Source organism: Mauremys mutica, chromosome 15, assembly GCF_020497125.1.
Source record: "Mauremys mutica isolate MM-2020 ecotype Southern chromosome 15, ASM2049712v1, whole genome shotgun sequence".
In the NCBI taxonomy this organism is placed as follows: domain Eukaryota; kingdom Metazoa; phylum Chordata; order Testudines; family Geoemydidae; genus Mauremys; species Mauremys mutica.
The window spans coordinates 20,721,706-20,744,435 of NC_059086.1; the positions used below are offsets into that span (position 1 = coordinate 20,721,706).

Consider the following 22,730-nt stretch of genomic DNA (forward strand, 5'->3'; position numbering starts at 1 on the left):
GGAGGGCCAGAGCCCTGGCTCTGGGCTCCCCTCCCTCCAAGATGGACTTGGCTGAAAGTCACTGATTCTGTGCTAACAAGTTCTGTTCTATGCTGTGTTCCTGTCGACTCATAAACCTTCTGTTTTACCGTCTGGCTGAGAGTCACGTCTGACTGTGGAGTTGGGGTGCAGGGCCCTCTGGCTTCCCCAGGAGCCCCGCCCGGGTGGACTCGCTGCAGGAAGCGCACAGCGTGGAAGGAGATGCTGAATGCTCCGAGGTCAGACCCAGGAAGGTCGAAGCTGGGTAAGCTTCTTGCCCTGGTGTGACATTATGTAATTTAATATCTCATTGAAAGGTGACAGGGCCAGAAAGAGTTAATTACCTCACAGACTGACCTGACCCATGGGCGAACTTTAGAAACTGATTAGGAAGATATGTAAATAAATAGAGCTTTGAAACGCAAGTCTGCATTGTTAGAGATAGAAGGGGAGGTGTTTGCTCAGGTCTTGTGATGTAAGCAAACAAGTCTTGTCTATTGCTATAGCTTTGATTCAGAGATCAAGAAAGGAGTTTTAGTTTTAGGAAGACACTTGAGGGAACTAGAATTATTCTCTATTGGAGGGTTGTGGTAACCTGTATCTGAACTGTTTAATGGATAAATTACCCTGTGCTAATTGCCAGGATGTTTGGGAGAGGGAGAGTTAATCTTATTGTTTTCTCAGGCCAAAAGGCTGCTGAAAATGTATAAAAACCTTGGGACTCGATCCTTCTTCATCTCAGATCTGCTTTGGGTTTCAAGAGGGGGAAAGGATTGAGCCATAAGGATTGAGATTCCCAGTTACTGACTGGAGTCACCCTGAATATGGACACCTATGGACTATTTCTAAAAGGACTTTTGGCAACTACAAGCTCATTTCTGCTATGTATCTGAACCGCAAGAATTGAATTCAAGTCTGTATGTATATTGATCTCTCTTTCCTTTTTTAATAAATTTTGGCTTACTTAAAAAGGATTGTTTCTAAGTGTGTATTTTGGGTAGGATCTAAGTTATAATTGGACCTGGGTATGTGGCTGATCCTTTGGGGTTGGAAGAACCTTTTCTTTTATATGATGAGATAAGATTTTCAGGAATCATCATCATATCTTACATGTGTGTCTGGATGGAGGCCTGAGGCTGGGCACTTTAAGGGAACTGCATTGTTTGGACTTCTGAGTAACCAGTGAGGTACTAGAGAAGCAGTTTTGTGCTGGCTTGGTAAATCTAAGTATTGGAATATCCACCAGCATTTGGGGTTTATCTGCCCCATTCTGTTTGCAGTTCACCCTTTAATATACACACATGCCTAGACTTTATGTCTACAACTTTAGATTATTAATTATATCTTAACAACACACAAAAGTTAGAAATACAGGGGAGTTTTAAACAAACCTATAATTCAACCAGAGAGTTAGAATCTGAACCGTGGGATGCTAGAGTTTCTTATCAGTTCTTCAAACACTGTCCTTAGCACAGCTAATGGTATGCCAAGAATGCAATCCCTGGCTTATCTCAGGCTTATCTCACGTTTTCCAGGGCTCTGTAAAACAATGCTGCTTCTCAGTACTTTTCCACTCTGGGATTACCCAGAAACCTCTGTTAGCCTGACTTCAGTCAGGTTGGCATAACTGGTTTTGTGCTACATCTTTATTCAGGCCTAACACCCTGATTGAGTAATCTCAGCTGGCTCCCCCGGCAGCATCCCCAGCGACAGTTTGCTCAGAGAGAGGAGGCTCCCCCAGAGTCCTGACTGGCTTCGTAGGGAGTAGTTCCAAAGCATCGCCCGGTGACTCCATGACACGAGGACAGTGTGGCACCAGAACCAACCACCAAAAGTGGGAGATGGGGAGGAGGGGCAGCACCTGGGCCTCCTGGTAAGCAGAGAACGGAGGGGCTGGGCACTTTCACCAACCATTCGCTTGCAGGCACCTTAGAAGACAACTTTGGGGGAGGGATCCAGCTGGAGATGAGTTGATCAGGGGAAGGTGCCCCCTGCTGGCCGCCTGCCCCACTCCCTGCAGCTCCAGCTAATAAGAGGGGCCTAGGGGCCAACGGATGGTGCCAAATAGCTGGTGGCATTAGCATGCTCCGGGAGGAGGGGGGGCCGGGGTGGGGATTTGGGGCAGGAGTTAGAATAGGGGCAGGGAGGGGGCGGAGTTGGGGCGGGGCTGATGTTGGAATGGGGGCAGGACAGGGGTGAGAAGAGGTGGGGCCTCATGCACGGGATGGAGGGGGGCGGAGCTGGGGCAGAGGGGGGCTCGAGCACCAAGGGGAAAGAGGGGAAGTCTGCACCTATGGGGCACAGAGCCCAAGGGGATGGGTTGGGGTGCAGAGCCCAGGGGATCAGTGGGAGTGTGTGCCGAGTTCAGGGGTTGGGGTGTGGCACAGTGCCCAGGGATTGGGGTGCAGAGCCAAGGAGGTGGGGAACAGAGCCCAGCGGATGGGGTGGGAGGAGCCAGGGCAGCAGTTCACCCTTCATATTGCAGCCCATCACCCAAAGCCTCACCCGGCCCTGGGGGGGGATGAAGTGGGAATTTTCTGTGTTATTTTTATGACTCCTGTGTGTGCCTCAGGTTCCCTCTGTGGTTTGTCTCACTACCCAGCGGGGGCACAGGGATTAACGCTGCTCTTGGAGCCGAGCAGAAGCGAGGCCCCTCGCTGGCTGGGTGGCGCGACTGGGTCGCTAAAGAACTGAAACCCAAATCAGCAGAGGGTCCAGAGAGCCAAGGGAAGCCCCAGCGCTGATCACGGGACACTCGTGTCTCTCTGGCCTGCTGTGAACTCAGCCCGGCCCTGCCTGGCGCCAAAGGGCTGCGTGGGGCAGGCGGCGGCTCAGAGCTGCCTTTGGGGAGAGGCTCCGGGCTCACCTGGGATTGACAAGGACACCGAGAGCTCAAGGCTGGACAATGGCTTAGCCCTGCCTCTCCGTGCCAGCCCCGGGCTGCGGGACGCTGCGGCTGGGTGACTATTAGCCCTGCTCTCTATGCCAAGGCTGCTGGTGAGGTTGGGAGGCTCCCTCGGCCAGGGGCCCTGGAGGGGCCCAGTAAAAGCCTCCCGCAGGCTGGGCTGGGCTGGGCTCACTGCAGGGAGCTGCGGGGAGAGACGGGGCTGCTGGTGCCGAGGGCACGGCCCTGCCCCTGGGGACGGGCGGGGGGGCCTCAGGGCCCAGCACATTAAAGGGGTCACTCCCAGGAGACTGGTGATCTAGACCAGACCCTGTGGATCCACAATGGGCAGATGGGCAAACTGGGCAGCCAGGCCGAGGGGGCCGGCCAGTTACACCGAGCACAGACCCTGGGGGCCCTGCAGTGCGGAGCACCCCGTGCTGGGGCTATGGGGGTTACAGGCCACTGCCCAGTGCGAGCAGAACTCCCCAGAACAGACAGACAAGCAGATGCTGCCGATCCAGCTCCTTCCTCTTTACTGGGGGCTGGGCTGAGACTGACGCCTGCAGCCCAGAGCCAGAGCTCACTGCCAATGTGGGGGCAGACGGGCATGATCTCGGGGTGGATCCCACAGAGCTCTGCTCTGGAGGTGTGGGGGGGGCAGTGCAGGCTGGGGGTGTCTGTCTCTCAGCAGAGGGTTAGTGCATCTTGGGGAAGGGGTTTTCTCAGCAGGGTGGCAGTACAGGACAGGAGGGTTGCCTCTCAGTGGGGGGTTAGTTTAGGCCAGGGAGGGGGTCTGTCTCTCAGTGGGGGGTGGGGCAGGGCAGGCTGGGGAGATTTGTCCCTCAGCGGGGGGAGGGGGAGAAGTGCAGGCTGGGGGGGTCTGTCTCTCAGCAGGGGGGCAGTGCAGGGTGTGTGTTTCTCAGCAAGGGAGCAGTGCAGGCAGGGGGGTTTGTCTCTCAGAATGGGGGCAATGCAGGCTGGTGGGTTGTCACACTCTGCACCTCGGGGGAACCCCCAGGACCCCCACGTTCACCTTTGTAAAATGCTTATGGGCAGGGGCGGCTCCAGGCACCAGTGCAGCAAGCGAGTGCCTGGGGCGGCAAGCCGCGGGGGACGGCCTGCTGGTCACTGTGAGGGCAGCAGTCAGGCAGCCTTTGGCGGCCTGCCTGCGGGAGGTCCGCTGGTCCCACGGCTTTGGCAGCAATTCGGCAGCGGGCACGGCAAAGGTGCGGCACCGGCAGATCACCTGCAGAAACGCCACAGAATCCACCTGACTGCCGTGCTTCAGGCGGCAAAAAACATAGAGCCGCCTCTGCTTGTGTGGTATCTAATGCAAAGTTTGCCATGTTGGGTGTCTTCAGAAGGCTCATGAAATGAGGCTCAAGGAAGAGGACGCTAGACACAAAAGGGAAGAAAAAGAGAGAGAGCGAGAGAGATAAGAGAGAGAGAGAGAGAGAGAAAACACCAACTGGACCTGCTAGAGAAGCAGAACCAGAATCGAACGACCCCCCATTGCTCCAAAAATCCACAAATGGCAACACTTATGTCCTGCATACAGTGAGGACGATGATATTGCTGAATATCTGACTACCTTTGAAAGGCTGTGTCTAATACATGAAATCCCTCATGATAAGAGAGCTCCTACCCTGACTGCAAAATTAACTGGTAAAGCTCGAAAATTACTCCGTGGAATGTCTATTGAAGATGCTTTAGACTATTGTAAATTTAAAGATACTGTTTTGCGAAGGTATCAGATTACCCCTGAAACATGTCGAGTTACATTTAGGAATCTTAAGGGGGGTATTGGGATGAGTCATGGGGAATGTGAAAACAAAATGAAAGATTTGTTGGGACAATGGGTGAGGGGTAAAGAGGTGGCGAGTTGTGAGGGAATGTTGGATCTTGTTGCTCAAGAGCATTTCCTAAGCATGTGTAAAGCTGATGTAAAGCAGTGTCTATGGGACAAAGATGTAAAGTCTCTGGATGAGGTGGCTTTTTTAGCAGATGCCTTCGAACAGAATCAGGCGTCTATTGAGGGCAGGCCACAGAAAGAAGGGTTTAAACTGGTGGGAAGGGAGGATCCCATTTTGCCCCTGGGAAGAGAGAAGGGGGTTTGGAGCCTAAACATTTTCTTACCCAAAAACATTCCTCTAACCCTCATCCCAAATCTCCTGTAAAAGCAGAAGAGCCCAGAAGGTGCTATCAGTGTAATTCCACTGACCACCTGAGGAATAAATGCCCTGTGCTAGGAGGAAGCAGGCAACCAATAGCTCATGTTAGTTCTGCTCTCCTCAACACAGAACCCTCCCAAGCCAGTGGTCCCCAATGCGGTGCCCATGGGTGCCATGGCGCCTGCCGGGGCATCTGTGTGCCTGCCTGCCGAAATGCTGCTTGTCCAATGGCCACTAGGCGGGCGCACATAGATGGGTGTGAATGCATTGAATGTGTGCATGCATGGATAAGATCCATCCCTTTTATGTTTGATCCAATAGCGGCATTTAATATAACCAATATATGTGTAACCCCGGGTTGGTATCTAGGGTGCAGAGAAGAGGAACAAGAATGATTTAAGGTCTAGAGAACATGACCTATGAAGGAAGGCTGAAAGAATTGGGTTTGGTTAGTTTGGAAAAGAGAAGACTGAGAGGGGACATGACAGCAGTTTTCAGGTATCTAAAAGGGTGTCATCAGGAGGAGGGAGAGAACTTGTTCACCTTAGCCTCTAATGATAGAACAAGAAGCAATGGGCTTAAACTGCAGCAAGGGAGGTTTAGGATGGACATTAGGAAAAAGTTCCTAACTGTCAGGGTGGTTAAACACTGGAATAAATTGCCTTGGGAGGTTGTGGAATCTCCATCTCTGGAGATATTTAAGAGCAGGTTAGATAAATGTCTATCAGGGATGGTCTAGACAGTATTTGGTCCTGCCATGAGGGCAGGGGACTGGACTTGATGACCTCTTGAGGTCCCTTCCAGTCCTACAATCTATGAATCTATGAAACTGAAGTAACACCCTCCTCGTGGCACAGGGTGAAATCCCTCCCTAGCATCCTTCCTCTCCTCGGGGCGCAGGATCAGCTCCCTCCCCAGTGCCCTCCCCTCCTCAGGTCACAGGGTTCCCACCATCCCCAGTGTACCCCTCCTCAGGGCACTGGGTCCACTCCCTCCCCAGCACACACCCCCCCCCCGCCAGACCTGTGGAGGTCGGCAGCTGCAGTGGGTGCCATGAAGGGGAGGAAATGGCTCCCAGACACATTGTCCCCCCTTCCCTGACTTAGGGCCCCAACCACTCCCTCAGGTTGGGCAGGGGAGCTGAGCACAGGGGGCGTCTGCATGAATGGGGAACCCTCGGGCGGAGGAGCTGCCCCATCTGCGCCAGAACAAAAAGAGGCTGCCCCTCCAGCCCCCAACACATGGTCACAGCCCAGAGATGCTGGGAGAGGTTACCCTGGCCCAGTGTCGGCAGGGACACCAGCTAGTCGTGAGGGAACAGGGACAGCTGCTGAGAGCTGGGGGCTGGGAGCCTGGACTCCTGGGTTCTATCCGCAGCCCTGGGAGGGACTGACTGATGAGTGGGCTGTGTGTGTTGTCATGCAGACTGTTGCCATCTACTGGCCGAAGCCGGGACTCCCGAAGCCTGCAGGAGCTCCCTGTCTCTGGGCCAGTTCTGGAGGCAGCACCTTCCTCCCTTAGGGCGTTGCTGTGCCTGGCCTCTCCGGCAGGGGCGGCTCCAGGCACCAGCACGCCAAGCGTGTGCCTGGGGCGGCAAGCCACGGGGGGCGCTCTGACGGTCGCTGGGAGGGAGGCAGGCAGATTGCCTTCGGCGGCATGCCTGCGGAGGGTCCGCTGGTCCCGTGGCTTCGGCGGACCTCCCGCAGGCGTTCCGCCAAATCCACGGGACCGGGAACCTCCCGCAGGCAAAGGCAGCCTGCTTGCCGTGCTTGGGGCGGCAAAATACCTAGAGCCGCCCCTGCCCTCCAGACCCCTCTGCCCAGAGCTTTCAGGAACTGGGCTGTTCCCAGGGCGTCAAGCTGTGAACCGGCTGGGGTGAGGCCTGCGCTGGGTGAGGCCTGGGCCCACCTGTGCAGCGCTGAGCGCTTGGCAGACGCAGGCAGACATGGGGCAGTCGGTCATCCAGCGGATTCAGCTCTTTATTTGCATCTGCTCAGGTTGGGATGGCGTGTGGCACACAGGGCTCTCCCCCTCCCGGCTCCTGCCTGTCCATGCAGCATGGACCCTTCTGGGGAGGCAGTGGTGTGTCCCGACCCCCAAGGGGGAGTGCAGCCCCACCCCGGCAATGGCGGGTTTATCAGGGTGGCTGCCTTGGCCGCAGTTGGAGCAATGGCCCAGGAGACGCGTGTTCCAAGTGGGGCCTGCCAGGGCGAGCTGCCCCACTGCTAGTGAGACGCGAGCCCCAGGCCGTGCCAGCTTTGTGCTGCAGCCCACAGAGTGTGGCGCCCAGTGGGAGGGGAATGCCCTGGGTGCCTGCATTCATCCCTAAAATGGGAATCCCCCGGGCACTCACCAAGCCATGCCCCTGCACAGCCGACAGCCATTCCCGGGCTGGGGAGCCTGGCAGCAGAGAGGAAGAGCCTGGCGGCAGGGGGGATGCACTGAAAGCTCGGGGGCAGGGGGAATCAATGGGAGGCTGTGGAGGAGCTGTGGCTCGCTCAGTTGTCCTGTGGGATGAAGAGAGCAGGGGCGGTTAGGGAGCACTGCCCATGGCCTCAGGCGAGGGCTGCAGGGAGCACCAGGAACCCAACTGCGTGCTTCTGCCAGCCCCAGCCTCACCCCTTCACTGACACAGCCAGTGACTACAGCCACTCCCTGCCTGGACCCAGGAATTCTAGCTCCCAGCCCCCCTGCTAGCCACCTGGATCCCACTCCCCTCCCAGAGCTGGGATAGAACCCAGGAGTCTTGGCTCCCAGCCCCCCTGCTCTAATGCACTGGCTCTCACTCCCTTCCCAGAGCTGGGGCAGAACCCAGAAGTTGTGGGGCTCCCTGTATCTCCCTCTTCCTGGATGTGGGCATGTACCTGGCAGACCACGCTGATGTCCTCCTGGTGGGTGCAGTTGTGGTAGCCCCAGAAGCGGTGGGCACAGTTCTGCAAGGTCTTCTCGGTGCCTTTGCAGCGGATGTCGTCCAGCCAGATTTTCCCTGTACCCTGGCCAAAGCGGGGCCGGTCCTGCAGCTTTGGGGCCAATGGCTTGGTTGGGCCACAGCCCAGCTCCCGGCAGACCACTTGGGCATTGGTCTCTGACCAGTCATCGTCACACACGGTGCCCCACACTCCATCATACCGCACCTCCAGCCGCCCGGAGCAGTTGCCTGGGCCGTCCATCAGCCGCAGTGAGAAGGGCTCTGTGGGGGGGAAGGCGGTCATCTGGGTTGGTGCCCCAATGCATGCTGGAAAGGCGCAGCCTGGCTGGTGGAGGGGGCTTACCCAGCACTGACCCCCACATCGCAGGGTCCCCAGTGCTGTGCTGTCTGTACCCTGTGTGCCCACCCAGGAGGAGCAGCTGTTGCCAGGCTCAGCTGGGGCCACAGCACACGCTGCGTGACCTGGGTCTGGCAGGGGTGAGGGCCTGGTGCCAGCGCTGCTCTCTCACCTTGGCACATGACTCCGGTGTCCCGGGGTGGGGGCAGCGCCGCCCCTCCCAGGCGTGGGCTCAGCAGTGAGTAAGCTGAGGATGTATCATTAGTGGATGGTGTGGGTGGACGCTGGCCCTGCTGCATGAGGGCGTTTTCCCTTCATAACCCTGCCCCATAGCACATGACAGGGAGCAGAGCCCAGGCCCTGCTTGTCCCACCCTCCAGACCTGTCAGGTCCCCTCCCCGCTCCCCAGGCAGACTGTGCAGTGCTCACCCAGCAAGGCTGCTCAGTCAAAACTGAGCCCCCACCCTGGGACCCCAGGCATCCTCCCGTCCCTCCTCTAGGGCCAGGGCTCTCCAGGCCGGCTCACCTTGGCAACGGGCCCCAGCGTCCTTATCATGCTGGCAGAGGTCCCCTGGATCAATGTACGAACAGTTCCCCAGCGCTGCCTCTGTCCCCTGGCACTGAACTTTCGTCATCAGGACAGGGTCTGACTTGACGCCCGGGCCGAACACTTTACTACTCAGCGATTCCATGGCCGGCCCACAGCCCAGCTGCCGGCACACCACAGCCACATCTTTCATGTCCCAGCCGTTGTCACACACGGTGCCCCAGCGCCTGTCCGGACGCACCTCCACCCGCCCGGCGCAGCGGTGGGGGCCACCTACCAGCCTCACCTCTGGCAAAGCAAACGCAGCTATTGAGACACCTGCTCTGGGGCTGTGCGGGGAGACCCCAGGAAATGGCGCAGCATCAGTGCCTCTGCTTTACAGAAGGGAAACTGAGGCACAGAGACAGGACGTGACTGACCCCAGGTCACACAGTGAGCCTTGTGCAGAGCAGGGAATAGAACCTGCCCCCCCGCCCCCACTCCCTGGCCAGAGTCAGGCACAGAACCTGGCGCCCCATCCCCGGCCCTGGACCCCTTTCCCTGCTCTAACCACAGGACATCGGGACCAAGACAAGAGTGGATCCGGACTCCTGGCTCCCCATCCTGTCCCTTATCCATAAGCTTGTTCCCCTCCCCATTACCCCTTGCCCCCATTTCCACTCAGCAGCATGTGCATTAAACACCCAGAGCTTCCCATTGGCCACGTCATCACTGCCCTCAGGCAGCCCCCTTGCTCCTATTGCATGCTGGGATCTGTGCTCGGCCAGCTCCTCGCTCCTATTGCATGCTGGGACCTAACTTCAGGCAGGTGCCTTAATACCGTTGCACTCTGGGACCTGTGCTTGGCAGCTGACTCTCCAAAGGGCGGCCGTGGTCACCTCTGCTCAGGCCCCAGCCGTGATGCCAGGGGGGTTAGGATCCTGGCCTGGGCTCTGGCAAAGGGCAGCCCCCTGGGGGCCAGACATACATACCTGAGGAGGCACCTGGGGAGAGAGAAGGGGGAAACTGTCAGGAGCGGAGAGGGGCCCCGTGCACCCCAAAGCTTCCCGGTCTCAAGGCAGCGCAGAGTCCAGAGCAGTTAGAGCCAGACACAGCAGTGACACATGCTGGGACCCAGGAGAACGGGGGAGCCCCAGGAGGCCCGGGCCGGCTGCCCATCAGCTGCTCTGCCCTGCTCCTCTCCCTGGTGCACAGACCAGCCCCTTGACGGCACCGCCTGGCCCCACCAGCACACAGACTGAGGCCCTCTCCCTGTGGGGGGACTCGGCAGGGCAGGGCTCAGCCACATACGCTGTTGAGGGGAGAAACAGGCGAGTTCGTTGTACCCCCACCAGGGAGCAAGGGGACATGACAGGGAGCAGAGCCCAGGCCCTGCTTGTCCCACCCTCCGGACCTGTCAGGTTCCCTCCCCGCTCCCCGGGCAGACTGTGCAGTGCTCACCCAGCAAGGCTGCTCAGTCAGAACTGAGCCCCCACCCTGGGACCCCAGGCATCCTCCCATCCCTCCCCTAGGGCCAGGGGTCTCCAGGCCAGCTCACCTTGGCAACGGGCCCCAGCGTCCTCATCATGCTGGCAGAGGTCCCCAGGATCCATGTACGAGCAGTTCCCCAGCGCTGCCTCTGTCCCCTGGCACTGCACGTTCATCATCAGGACAGGGTCTGCCTCATTGCCCTGGCCGAACACTTTACCACTCAGCGCTTCCATGGCCTGCCCACAGCCCAGCTGCCTGCACACCACAGCCACATCACCCAGGTCCCAGCCGTCGTCACACACGGTGCCCCAGCGCCCGTCCAGACGCACCTCCACCTGCCCGGCACAGCGGTGGGGGCCACCTACCAGCCTCACGACAGGCAAAGCTGCTGAGACACCTGCTCCGGGGCTGTGCGGGGAGACTCCAGGGGCTGCAGGGACAGAAGGCCCAGCTCAGCGTGAGGCATTGCCAGCGAGTGCAGAACAGGGCAAAATGGGCTTTCCCGCGACACTAACCCTGGGCCCTTCTCCCGCACCTCCCTCCTGCCACATGCTGCACAGACAGGTCACTGAGCCCCAGGAAATGGCGCAGCATCAGTGCCCCCACTTTACAGTAGGGAAACTGAGGCACAATGACAGGAAGTGACTTACCCCAGGTGTGACAAAGTGGAACTGTTCTTAATGTTTCCTCTGAATATGTGTGGGTGCCTCAGTTTCCCCTATGCATTTCTTAAGTCTCTAGGTGGTGGGATAAAGGCCAGTGTGCATAAATCACTGACACTCTGTCTCCTGGCAACAAATGGCCAGGGCCCTTCCCCCCTGCAAGGGAATAGCTAAAGGTAAACAAAAAGATCAGGTAACCTCCTGGCCCAGGAAAGAAACAAAGGCCAGAAAGGAGGGGCTGGAGGGGGTTTCAGTTTGAAGCTGGCTGGGAATGGGAAGTAAGTGCAAATGGGGTTGTCTGGTTCGCTGGGCCCCAAAATGGACCCGGCTGAGGGATCCTGTTCTCTATACCTACAAGCTCCGTTTTAAACCGTGTTCCTGTCGTCTAATAAACCTCTGTTTTACTGGCTGGCTAAAAGTCACGTCTGACTGTGAAGTGGGGGTGCTGCAGGACCCTGTGGCTTCCCCAGGACCCGGCCTGGGCGAACTCGGTGTAAAAAGTGCACAGAGGTGCAAAGAATGCTGAATGCTCCAAGGTCAGACCCAGGAAGGTGGAACCTGTGTAAGCTTCTTGCCCTAAAAACAGTCTGCTCCAAAAAACCGGAAGGCTCCCCAAAGTCCTAACTGGCTTTGTGGGGAGCAGTTCCAAAGGATCGCTCGGGGACTCTGTGACACCAGGTTACACAATGAGCCTTGTGCAGAGCAGGGAATAGAACCTGCCCCCCACTCCACTTCCTGGCCAAAGACAGGGACAGAACCTGGTCCCCTCCCCCTGCTCCTGGTCCCTTTTCCCTGCAATAAACATCAGACATCGGGATCTAGACAAGCGTGTATCCAGATTCCTGGCTCCCCATCCCGTTCCTTATCCATAAGCTCGTTCTCCTCCCCATTACCCCTTGCTCCCATTTCCACTCTGCAGCATGTGCATTAAACACCCAGAGTTTCCCATTGGTCACGTGGTCACTAGGGAAAGATGGGTAGTCTCCTCTCGAGATCGCCCGCCCGCCTGCAGAGCACACAGCTCCTGGGGAGACAGAGTCGTGCCCCTGCAGTGGGGCCAGGCCTGGCAGCTGGAAGGGAGAGACCCTGGCTCCCTTGAGCAAGGCGGGCGTGTCCCTACCTGCCCTCACTCATTTGCATACAGGGCACTCTGCCCCCCAGGTGGGCTGGTTAGACTGCGTAGCTCCCTTCCTACCTTATTTGCATACACACTGGGAGGGCCATCGTGTGCCCTGTGCTGCCCAGCCTGGACAGTCTTCATGTGCCATGGTCACAGCAAATGGTCCACGCGCTGTGTGGGGGCAGGGATGCAATGGGGGCCTGGGTCAGTGTGACAACAAGCAGGTTCCCCTTGGAGAGAGGGGCCACCCTGACCTGGAGGCCGGGGGCTAGATTAAGTGTGAACACAGAAGGGGCTGGTAGTTTCTTGCTAAGAGTTGCAGGGGAAGTAAAGAGTGTTGGGGCAGAGAAGGTGGTAAATAGCTGGGGTTTCTGCCTCCCTTGATCTAAGAAAACGTGGCTGGCAGATCCCAGTATTGAGTGAGATGCCAGCACAGGGAGAAACCAGAGCTGGGGGGAGGAAAAGGTGATGCCATGTTCCCCGTGATCCATTGCAATGAATCACAGCTCACAGAGGGGCAGCTCCTAGACCCAGGGGCGGCTCTAGAAAATAGGCTGCCCCAAGCAGCCGTGCGCAGCGCCGCCCCTTCCCCGGTCCCGCAGCCGGTCCCCTCTTCGCGCGGCTCCGGCTGAGCTCCCGCAGGCATGCCTGCGGGAGCTCAACTGGAGCTGCGGGAAGAGGGGACCCGCCGCAGTCATGCCTGCGGCAGGTCCGCTCGTCCCGGGCTCCGGTGGACCTCCCGCAGGCATGCCTGCGGCAGGTCCACCGGAGCCAAATGCCGCCCCCCAGGGAAAGGGCCGCCCCACGCGCCTGCTTGGCGCGCTGGGGTCTAGAGCCGGCCCTGCCTAGACCCATGCTCCTGGGTGTGCTTGCACCCAGGCAGCCGCCTTGTATGCTGGGATCTGCGCTCAGGCAGCCTCCTCACTCCTGTTGCATTCTGCGACCTAACCTGCCTTAATACCGTTGCACTCTGGGACCTGTGCTTCGGCAGCTGACTCTCCAAAGGGCGGCAGTGGCCACCTCTGCTCAGGCCCCAGCCCTGATGCCAGGGGGGTTGGGATCCTGCCCTGGGCTCTGGCAAAGTGCAGCCCCCTGGGGGCCAGACATACATACCTGAGGAAGAGACTCCCACATTGGCAGCTGGGGAGAGACAAGGGGGAAACGGTTAGGAGCAGAGAGGGTCCCGTGCACCCCAAAGCTTCCCGGTCCCAAGGCAGCTGCAGGAAAGTGGTGCTGAGCGGTGGAGAGTGCAGAGCAGTTAGAAGCAGACACAGCAGTGACACATACTGGGACCCAGGGGAACGGGGGAGCCCCAGGAGGCCCAGGCCGGCTGCCCACTGGCTGCTCTGCCCTGCTCCTCACCCTGGTGCACAGACCAGCCCCATGACGGCACTGCCTGGCCCCACCAGCACACAGACTGAGGCCCTCTCCCTGTGGGGGGACTCGGCAGGGCAGGGCTCAGCCACATCCCCTGTTGAGGGGGGAAACAGGCGAGTTCGTTGTACCCCCACCAGGGAGCAAGGGGACATCACAGGGAGCAGAGCTCTCCAGGCCAGCTCACCTTGACAACGGGCCCCCGCGTCCTCATCATGCAGGCAGAAGTCCCCTGGATCCTCGTACGGGCAGCTCCCCAGCGCTGCCTCTGTCCCCTGGCACTGCACGTTCATCATCAGGACAGGGTCTGACTCATTGCCCTGGCCGAACACTTTACTACTCAGCGCTTCCATGGCCGGCCCGCAGCCCAGCTGCCTGCACACCACAGCCACGTCGCCCAGGTCCCAGCCGTCATCACACACGGTGCCCCAGGGCCCATCCAGACGCACCTCCACCCGCCCGGCGCAGCGGTGGGGGCCACCTACCAGCCTCACATCTGGCAAAGCAAACACAGCTGCTGAGACACCTGCTCTGGGGCTGTGCAGGGAGACCCCAGGGGCTGCAGGGACTGAGGGTCCAGCTCAGCGCGAGGCATTGCCAGCGAGTGCAGAACAGGGCAGGATGGGCTTTCCTGCGACACTAACCCTGGGCCCTTCTCCCGCACCTCCCTCCCGCCACATGCTGCACAGACAGGTCACTGAGGCCTGGAAATGGCGCAGCATCAGTGCCCCTGCTTTACAGAGGGGAAACTGAGGCACGGTGACAGGAAGTGACTTACCCCAGGTCACACACACTGAGCCTTGTGCAGAGCAGGGAATAGGACCTCCCCCCCCCCCCCCCGGCTCCACTCCCTGGCCAGAGACAGGGACAGAATGTGGCCCCCTCCCCCTGCTCCTGGCCCCCTTTCTCTGCTATAACCATTAGACCTCGGGACCAAGACAAGTGTGTATCCGGACTCCTGGCTCCCCATCCTGTCCCTTATCCATAAGCTCGTTCTCCTCCTCAGTATCCCTTGCTCCCATTTCCACTCAGCAGCATGTGCATCAAACCCGGGATGCAGGGGTTTACACACTCAGAGGGGCCCTCACTGAATCAGAGCAAGAGGCACAGCCTCAGATCCATGGCTCCCTGGGGCGAGCAGCTCCACCCTGCTGTGATCTGGTGCCAAGAGCCCCTCGCACCCCACCAGCCTGGGAAGCCCCTTTTAAGGGCTGGCACAGGACTGCCAGGTCAGTATGGGAGGAACCGGAGTGAGGGGCCGGCCCATGGACTGGACACAAGATCGTTTCCTGGCACCAGGGCACTGGGCTCAGCCCGTGTCCCAGGGCTGGGGGGAGGAGGGCAGGGGAGTGACACTGCAGTGAATAGTGTTGCCTGCAAATGAACCCGCTGATGTGGCCATGGATGGCCAGTGCTGCAGGGAGCAGGGCAGGAGCTCAGTGGGGGGCTCTCTCCCTGTACAGGCAGTGCTGGCCCCAGTGCTGGCCCTGGCTCTGGGAGGAGAATGGGGTGTAGTGGTTAGAGCAGGGGGGGCTGAGAGTTGGGACTCCTGGGTTCTATCTCTGGCTCTGGGAGGGGAGTGAGTGGGATCTGCAGGGTGGTGGGAGCAGGGATCTCAGAGGCACCTCCCCACTCTGTGATTGTCCTGAGTCCCATGGCGCTGGCACAACTTCCTGACTGCTTCCCCTTCTGACTCTGCCCGGAATCTCTGCAGCCGGCTCCACTTCCTTCTCTGGCTGAGCTGGTGCTTTGGCTCTGAGGAGGGGCTCCCCCCAACATGGCAGCTGAGGGAGGGGGGAGTCTGACCCAGTAGGAGCTTGCAGGCACCTTAGAAGACAACTTTGGGGGAGGGATCCAGGTGGGAGATGGGTTGATCAGAAGGAGGTCACTCCCCCAGCCTGGCTGTCCCGCAGCTCCTGGGACCCCAAGATCCACTTGGCCTGTCGTTGGCCTGAGCTTGAGAGGGACGTTCTGACAGACCAGGACAGGGTGAGGGACCCACCAAAAGCACCAGCCCCACCGGTCCCCACATGGGAGGTGAGTCGGGTTCCTGCTGACACCCCCCCTCCCTTGTCATGGATCCTGTCCCTGCCTGCCGTGTTGTGCCTCTCTCCTGGCCTTCCCCTGCTGCCTTGGGTCAGTGAGTGTCTGGCTGGGCCAGCCTGGGCTGCATCTTCTGGTGTGTGGATCTCTCCTCATGCCTCTCTCAGGCACCCTGCCTGGCTTACCAGCCCCCTCCTGCCCACGGTTCCCAGGTGCCCTGCCTGGCTCGCCAGCCCCCTCCTGCTGGCAGTTCCCAGGGCCTATGTGCTCAGGGGAGTTGGTGTTAATGACTCCTGTGTGTGCCTCAGGTTCCCTCTGTGGGTTGTCTCACTACCCAGCGGGGGCACAGGGGTTAACGCTGCTCTTGGAGCCGGGCAGAAGCGAGGCCCCTCGCTGGCTGGGTGGCGCGACTGGGTCGCTAAAGAACTGAAACCCAAATCAGCAGAGGGTCCAGAGAGCCAAGGGAAGCCCCAGCGCTGATCATGGGACACTCGTGTCTCCCTGGCCTGCTCTGAACTCAGCAGCAGGGGTGGCAGGTTTGTATAATTTTTGGTGGTGCCCCGAACAAGTCCAAGTCCAAGTCCCCTGTCCCCCCACCCCATACACACCTGCCTTGTAAGCTGATAGACAGTAACTCCTCACTTAAAGTCGTCCCGGTTAACGTCGTTTTGTTGTTACGTTGCTGATCAATGAGAGCAGTGGCTCTCAAACTTTTTTTTCCGTGGACCACTTGACAATTGCTGAGGGTCTTGGCGGACCACTTAATGATCTTTCCAAATGTTGTATGAACCGTTAGCTAACTACTGTAAAGCACTTTGGATAAAAGTGCTATATATGAAAAAAACCCTAAATAATACTTAACTTTTTTTGTTCTACGCATAAAAGCACAGAACTCATATTTTAATATCAGTCTTAACCTTTCTAATGCGATGGATGTGCCCTCTCGCCCCTGCCGCAGCAGCTCCCAACTGGGACTGGGAAGAAGGGGGTTCTCTCCCTCTCTCCCCCACCGCAGCAGCCCCTGAGCTCTGGCTGGAAAGCAGGGGGGTCTCTCCCCTGCCACAGCAGCCACAGAGCTGCAGCTGGGAAGGAAGGGGGGGGGTCTCTCCCCAGCAGCCCCAGCCCTGAGCCTCTCTCTCTGGCCGCCGTAGCCCTGCACGTCCCAAATTCCCCCCACACCCTCTTCTCACACCACTGCCCCTCCTACCTACTCCCTGTTCCCCCCAACACCTCCTCACCTTACATGTGCATCTTCTCCAGGGTCCAGGCACCTAATCAGAGGAGCCACGCCTGCGCTGCTCCACTAATTAGGTGGGTGGCCCTTCATTCTCTCGTGCACGGCCGCCCAGGAGTGCATCTTAGAGGGAACTATCCGCAGACCACCTGAATGGAGCTCGCAGACCAGTGGTGGTCCGTGGACCACAGTTTGAGAACCTCCGAAATAGAGAACACGCCTGTTTAAAGTTGCCCCGTGCTCCCTTATAGTGTTGTTTGGCAGCCTCCTGCTTTGTCCACTGCGTGCAGGAAGAGCAGCCTGTTGGAGCGAGCTGGTGGGGGCTTGGAACCAGGGTGGGCCGACAGCCCCCTGTCAGCTCCCCTGTCAATTGCTGGGCAGTTCAGGTGTCCCTCCCACCCACTGCCCTATGCTGTTCCTACCCTCTGCCTTGGAGCTGCTCCGGGAGCCTCCTGCTTGCTGTGCAGGTAGGGTGACCAGCTGTCCCAATTTCATAGGGACAGTCCTGATTTTGGGGTCTTTTTTATATGTAGGCTCCTATTACCCCTCCCCCTCATCCTGATTTTTCACACTTGCTGTCTGGTCACCCTATGTGCAGGGGGGGAGGGGGAAGAGGGGTGCTGTTGTCAGGGTGTCCCCCTCCTCTGTTCCTGCCCCCCCATCTTCACGGGGGGACACATGACAGGGCTCAGAATGGAGGGAACTTGTCTCTCTCTCCCATGCTGTCTCCCCCTCCCCATTCATGCTGCCTTGCAGAGTGTGAGGCTACACTAACAGCAATGGGTTAACCCTTGAGGGCTCAGCCGAGTGCTAGTTCATCGTTTAGCAGTAAGGCTCCCTGGGAAATATCCCACCTTCTTCCACCCTCTGACTTCACCATCCCAACCAAGCTTCACAATCATCATTGCTGTGTACAGTATTAAACTGTTTGTTTAAAACTTATACTGTATACACACACACACACACACACACACACACACACACACACACACACACACACACACACACACACACACACATATAGTCTTTTGTCTGGCCAAAAAAAAGTCCCTGGAACCTAATCCCCAATTTACATTAATTCTTATGGGGAAATTGGATTCGCTTAACATCGTTTCACTTAAAGTAGCATTTTTCAAGAACAGAACTACAACATTAAGTGAGAGCTGGGGCAGAGGGTTGGGGTACAGGGGGTGAGGGCTCTGGGGTGGGTCTGGGGATGAGGTGTTTGGGGTGTGGGAGGGGCTCAAGGCTGGGGCAGAGGGTTGGGGTACAGGGGGTGAGGGCTCTGAGGTGGGACAGGGCTGGGGATGAGGAGATTGGGGTACAGACAGGCTGACCCGGGGCAAGGGCCAGAGAGGAGGATTCCCCCCAGTCCTCTCCCCCCAGGCAGCAGCGAGCTACCCCCTCACTTCCCCGCTGTACCACACTCACCTTGCACCACTGTCACTGCACATGCTCCTGGGGCCCCTCTCAGGTACAGGAAGCCCCCTCGCCTCCCCTGCGGTGGGTGCTGGGGGGGGGAGGCTGCCATCACATGTGCGCCTCCTCCCTGCTGCTGCCCCTCACTGTAGCCTCACTGGGAGTGGGGTTTCCTCTTGTCCAGCGAGGGGCAGGAGCGGTGACTGTGGGCGGGGGGGGGCCCTGTGCTGGTGGAGGGTCCCATTGGAAAATGAAAGGGTCTGAGGGGGAAGGGAAGGCTCAGGGTGACCCTGGCAGTAGTGAAAGGGGGGTACAAAGACCCTGCAGCAGCAGTTAATGCAGGGAGGCAGCATGGAGCTGCAGGGCAGAGATGCTCTGCTCCAGGACCCTGGAAGGCGCTGGGGGCCAGGGCTGGCTCCAGGCACCAGCATTCCAAGCAGGTGCTTGGGGCGGCAGTCCCTGTGTTTTTGCCCCCAAGCAGCGCGCCGAATTGCTGCCGTGGATGGCGGGGGCAGTCCATGTGCCGTTAGGGCGGCACACGCATTTCCGCGGTGGTGGCAATTTGGCAGCAGGAGGGGCCGGGGGAGAGACCCGGCCCCAAACATTGGTGGAGCTGGGCTCCCAGGCCCTGGATATTGCTGGAGCCTGGGCACCATGAGCCCATATAACTCGCCGCCAGTGCTCAGCAGGGCCCTGCCTGGTGCCAAAGGGCTGAGTGGGGCAGGTGGCGGCTCAGAGCTGCCTTTGGGGAGAGGCTCCGGGCTCACCTGGGATTGACAAGGACACCGAGAGCTCAAGGCTGGACAATGGCTTAGCCCTGCCTCTCCGTGCCAGCCCTGGGCTGCGGGACGCTGCGGCTGGGTGACTATTAGCCCTGCTCTCTATGGCAAGGCTGCTGGTGAGGTTGGGAGGCTCCCTCGGCCAGGGGCCCTGGAGGGGCCCAGTACAAGCCTCCCGCAGGCTGGGCTGGGCTGGGCTCACTGCAGGGAGCTGCGGGGAGAGACGGGGCTGCTGGTGCTGAGGGCACGGCCCTGCCCCTGGGGATGGGTGGGGGGGCCTCAGGGCCCGGCACATTAAAGGGGTCACTCCCAGGAGACTGGTGATCTAGCCCAGACCCTGTGGATCCACAATGGGCAGACAGGCAAACTGGGCAGCCAGGCCGAGGGGGCCGGCCAGTTACACAGAGCACGGACCCCGGGGGCCCTGCATTGCGGAGCACCCCGTGCTGGGGCTACAGGGGTTAGAGGCCACTGCCCAGTGCGAACAGGCTCCCCAGAACAGACAGACAAGCAGATGCTGCCGATCCAGCTCCTTCCTCTTTACTGGGGGCTGGGCTCAGACTGACACCTGCAGCCCAGAGCCAGAGCTCACTGCCAAGGTGGGGGGCAGACGGGCATGATCTCGGGGTGGATCCCACAGAGCTCTGCACTGGAGGTGTGGGGGGGCAGTGCAGGCTGGGGGTGTCTGTCTCTCAGCAGAGGGTTAGTGCATCTCGGGGGAGGGGGGTGTCTCAGCAGGGCGGCAGTGCAGGACGGGAGGGTTGCCTCTCAGTGGGGGGTTAGTTTAGGCTGGGGGGGGTCTGTCTTTCAGTGGGGTTTAGCTCAGTCTGTGGAGGAGCTCTGTCTCTCAGTGGGGGGTGGGGCAGGGGAGGCTGGGGAGATTTGTCCCTCAGCGGGGGGAGGGGGAGAAGTGCAGGCTGGGGGGGGTCTGTCTCTCAGCAGGGGGGCACTGTAGGCGGCGGGGGTCTGTGTTTCGCCAGGGGGGCAGTGTGGGCTGGGGGTTAGTTCAGGCTGGGGGAGTCTGTCTCTCAGCAGGGGGGCACTGTAGGCGGCAGGGGGGGGGTCTGTCTCTCAGCAGGGGGGCAGTGCAGGGGGTGTGTTTCTCAGCAAGGGGGCAGTGCAGGTGGGGGGGTTTGTCTCTCAGAATGGGGGCAGTGCAGGCTGGGGGGTTGTCACACTCTGCACCTCGGGGGAACCCCCAGGACCCTCACGTTCATCTTTGTAAAATGCTTATGGGCAGGGGCAGCTCCAGGCAGCAGTGCAGCAAGCGAGTGCCTGGGGCGGCAAGCCGCGGGGGACGGCCTGCTGGTCGCTGTGAGGGCAGCAGTCAGGCAGCCTTTGGCGGCGTGCCTGTGGGAGGTCCGCTGGTCCCACGGCTTTGGCAGCAATTCGGCAGCGGGCACGGCAAAGGCGCGGCACCGGCAGATCACCCGCAGAAACGCCACCGAATCCACCTGACTGCCGTGCTTCGGGTGGCAAAAAACATAGAGCCGCCCCTGCTTGTGTGGTATCTAATGCAAAGTTTGCCATGTTGGGTGTCTTCAGAAGGCTCATGAAATGAGGCTCAAGGAAGAGGAAGCTAGACACAAAAGGGAAGAAAAAGAGAGAGAGAGCGAGAGAGATAAAAGAGAGAAAGAGCGAAAACACCAACTGGACCTGCTAGAGAAGCAGAACCAGAATCGAACGACCCCCATTGCTCCAAAAAGCCACAAATGGGAACACTTATGTCCTGCATACAGTGAGGACGATGATATTGCTGAATATCTGACTACCTTCCAAAGGCGGTGTCTAATACATGAAATCCCTCATGATAAGAGAGCTCCTACCTTGACTGCAAAATTAACTGGTAAAGCTCGAAAATTACTCAGTGGAATGTCTAATGAAGATGCTTTAGACTATTGTAAATTTAAAGATACTGTTTTGCGAAGGTTTCAGATTACCCCTGAAACATGTCGAGTTATATTTAGGAATCTTAAGGGGGGTATTGGGATGAGTCATGGGGAATGTGAAAACAAAATGAAAGATTTGGTGGGACAATGGGTGAGGGGCAAAGAGGTGGCGAGTTGTGAGGGAATGTTGGATCTTGTTGCTCAAGAGCATTTCCTAAGTGTGTGTAAGGCTGATGTAAAGCAGTGTCTATGGGACAAAGATGCAAAGTCTGTGGATGAGGTGGCTTTTTTAGCAGATGCCTTCGAACAGAATCAGGCGTCTATTGAGGGCAGGCCACAGACAGAGGCGTTTAAAACTGGTGGGAAGGGAGGATCCCATTTTGCCCCTGGGAAGAGAGAAGGGGGTTTGGAGCCTAAACATTTTCTTACCCAAAAACATTCCTCTAACCCTCATCCCAAATCTCCTGTAAAAGCAGAAGAGCCCAGAAGGTGCTATCAGTGTAATTCCACTGACCACCTGAGGAATAAATGCCCTGTGCTGGGAAGACAGGCAACCAATAGCTCATGTTAGTTCTGCTGTCCTCTACACAGAACCCTCCCAAAACAGTGGTCCCCAATGCGGTGCCCATGGGTGCCCTGGTGCCTGCCAGGGCATCTGTGTCCGCCTGCCTGCCGAAATGCTGCTTGTCCAACGGCCACTAGGCGGGCGCACATAGCTGGGTGTGAATGCATTGAATGTGTGCATGCATGGATAAGATCTATTCCTTTTCTGTTTGATCCAATAGCGGCATTTAATATAACCAATATACGTGTAACCCCGGGTTGGTATCTAGGGTGCAGAGAAGAGGAACAAGAATGATTAAAGGGCTAGACAACATGACCTATGAAGGAAGGCTGAAAGAATTGGGTTTGGTTAGTTTGGAAAAGAGAAGACAGAGGGGACATGATAGCAATTTTCAGGTATCTAAAAGGGTGTCATCAGGAGGAGGGAGAGAACTTGTTCACCTCAGCCTATATGAATAGAACAAGAAGCAATGGGCTTAAACTGCAGCAAGGGAGGTCTAGGTTGGACATTAGGAAAAAGTTCCTAACTGTCAGGGTGGTTAAACACTGGAATAAATTGCCTAGGGAGGTTGTGGAATCTCCATCTCTGGAGATATGTAAGAGCAGGTTAGATAAATGTCTATCAGCGATGATCTAGACAGTATTTGGTCCTGCCATGAGGGCAGGGGACTGGACTTGATGACCTCTTGAGGTCCCTTCCTGTCCTACAATCTATGAATCTATGAAACTGAAGTAACACCCTCCTCGTGGCACAGGGTGAAATCCCTCCCCAGGACCCCTCCCCTCCTTGGGGCGCAGGATCAGCTCCCTCCCTAGCATCCCTCCCCTCCTAGGGGCACAGAGTCAGCTCCCTCCCCAGTGCCCTCCCCTCCTCGGGTCACAGGGTTCCCACCATCCCCAGTGTGCCCCTCCTCAGGGCACTGGGTCAGCTCCCTCCCCAGCACCCCTCCCTTCCTCGGGGCAGAGGGTCCACTCCCTCCCCAGCACCCACCAGACCTGTTGAGGTCGGCAGCTGCAGTGGGTGCCATGAAGGGGAGGAAATGGCTCCCAGACACATTGTCCCCCCTTCCCGGACTGTAGGGCCCCAACCACTCCCTCAGGTTGGGCAGGGGAGCTGAGCACAGGGGGCGTCTGCATGAATGGGGACCCCTTGGGCGGAGGAGCTGATCCATCTGCACCAGAACAAAAAGAGGCTGCCCCTCCAGCCCCCAACTCCAGGACACATGGTCACAGCCCAGAGATGCTGGGAGAGGTTACACTGGCCCAGTGTCGGCAGGGACACCAGCT

The 22,730-nt window shown here is 58.5% G+C and overlaps 1 protein-coding gene and 1 long non-coding RNA gene across 2 annotated transcripts in view; one reads left to right on the forward strand and one right to left on the reverse strand.

Moving 5' to 3' along the window:
- The window catches only part of LOC123350078 (deleted in malignant brain tumors 1 protein-like), a 267,416-nt gene that overhangs the window by 87,976 nt on the left and 156,710 nt on the right, over positions 1 to 22,730 (reverse strand). The window contains exons 9-13 of the mRNA XM_044988433.1: positions 13,703 to 14,011; positions 13,255 to 13,281; positions 10,427 to 10,789; positions 9,861 to 9,872; positions 8,869 to 9,177 (exon numbers count right to left, since the gene is read on the reverse strand). Of these exons, the coding sequence (XP_044844368.1) occupies positions 8,869 to 9,177; positions 9,861 to 9,872; positions 10,427 to 10,789; positions 13,255 to 13,281; positions 13,703 to 14,011 (1,020 nt within the window). The remainder of the gene's footprint in view (positions 1 to 8,868; positions 9,178 to 9,860; positions 9,873 to 10,426; positions 10,790 to 13,254; positions 13,282 to 13,702; positions 14,012 to 22,730) is intronic.
- Positions 886 to 4,861, forward strand: LOC123350136. Its single transcript, XR_006573713.1, has 3 exons — positions 886 to 935; positions 1,673 to 1,891; positions 4,267 to 4,861. It is a non-coding gene; the product is annotated as an uncharacterized LOC123350136 (long non-coding RNA).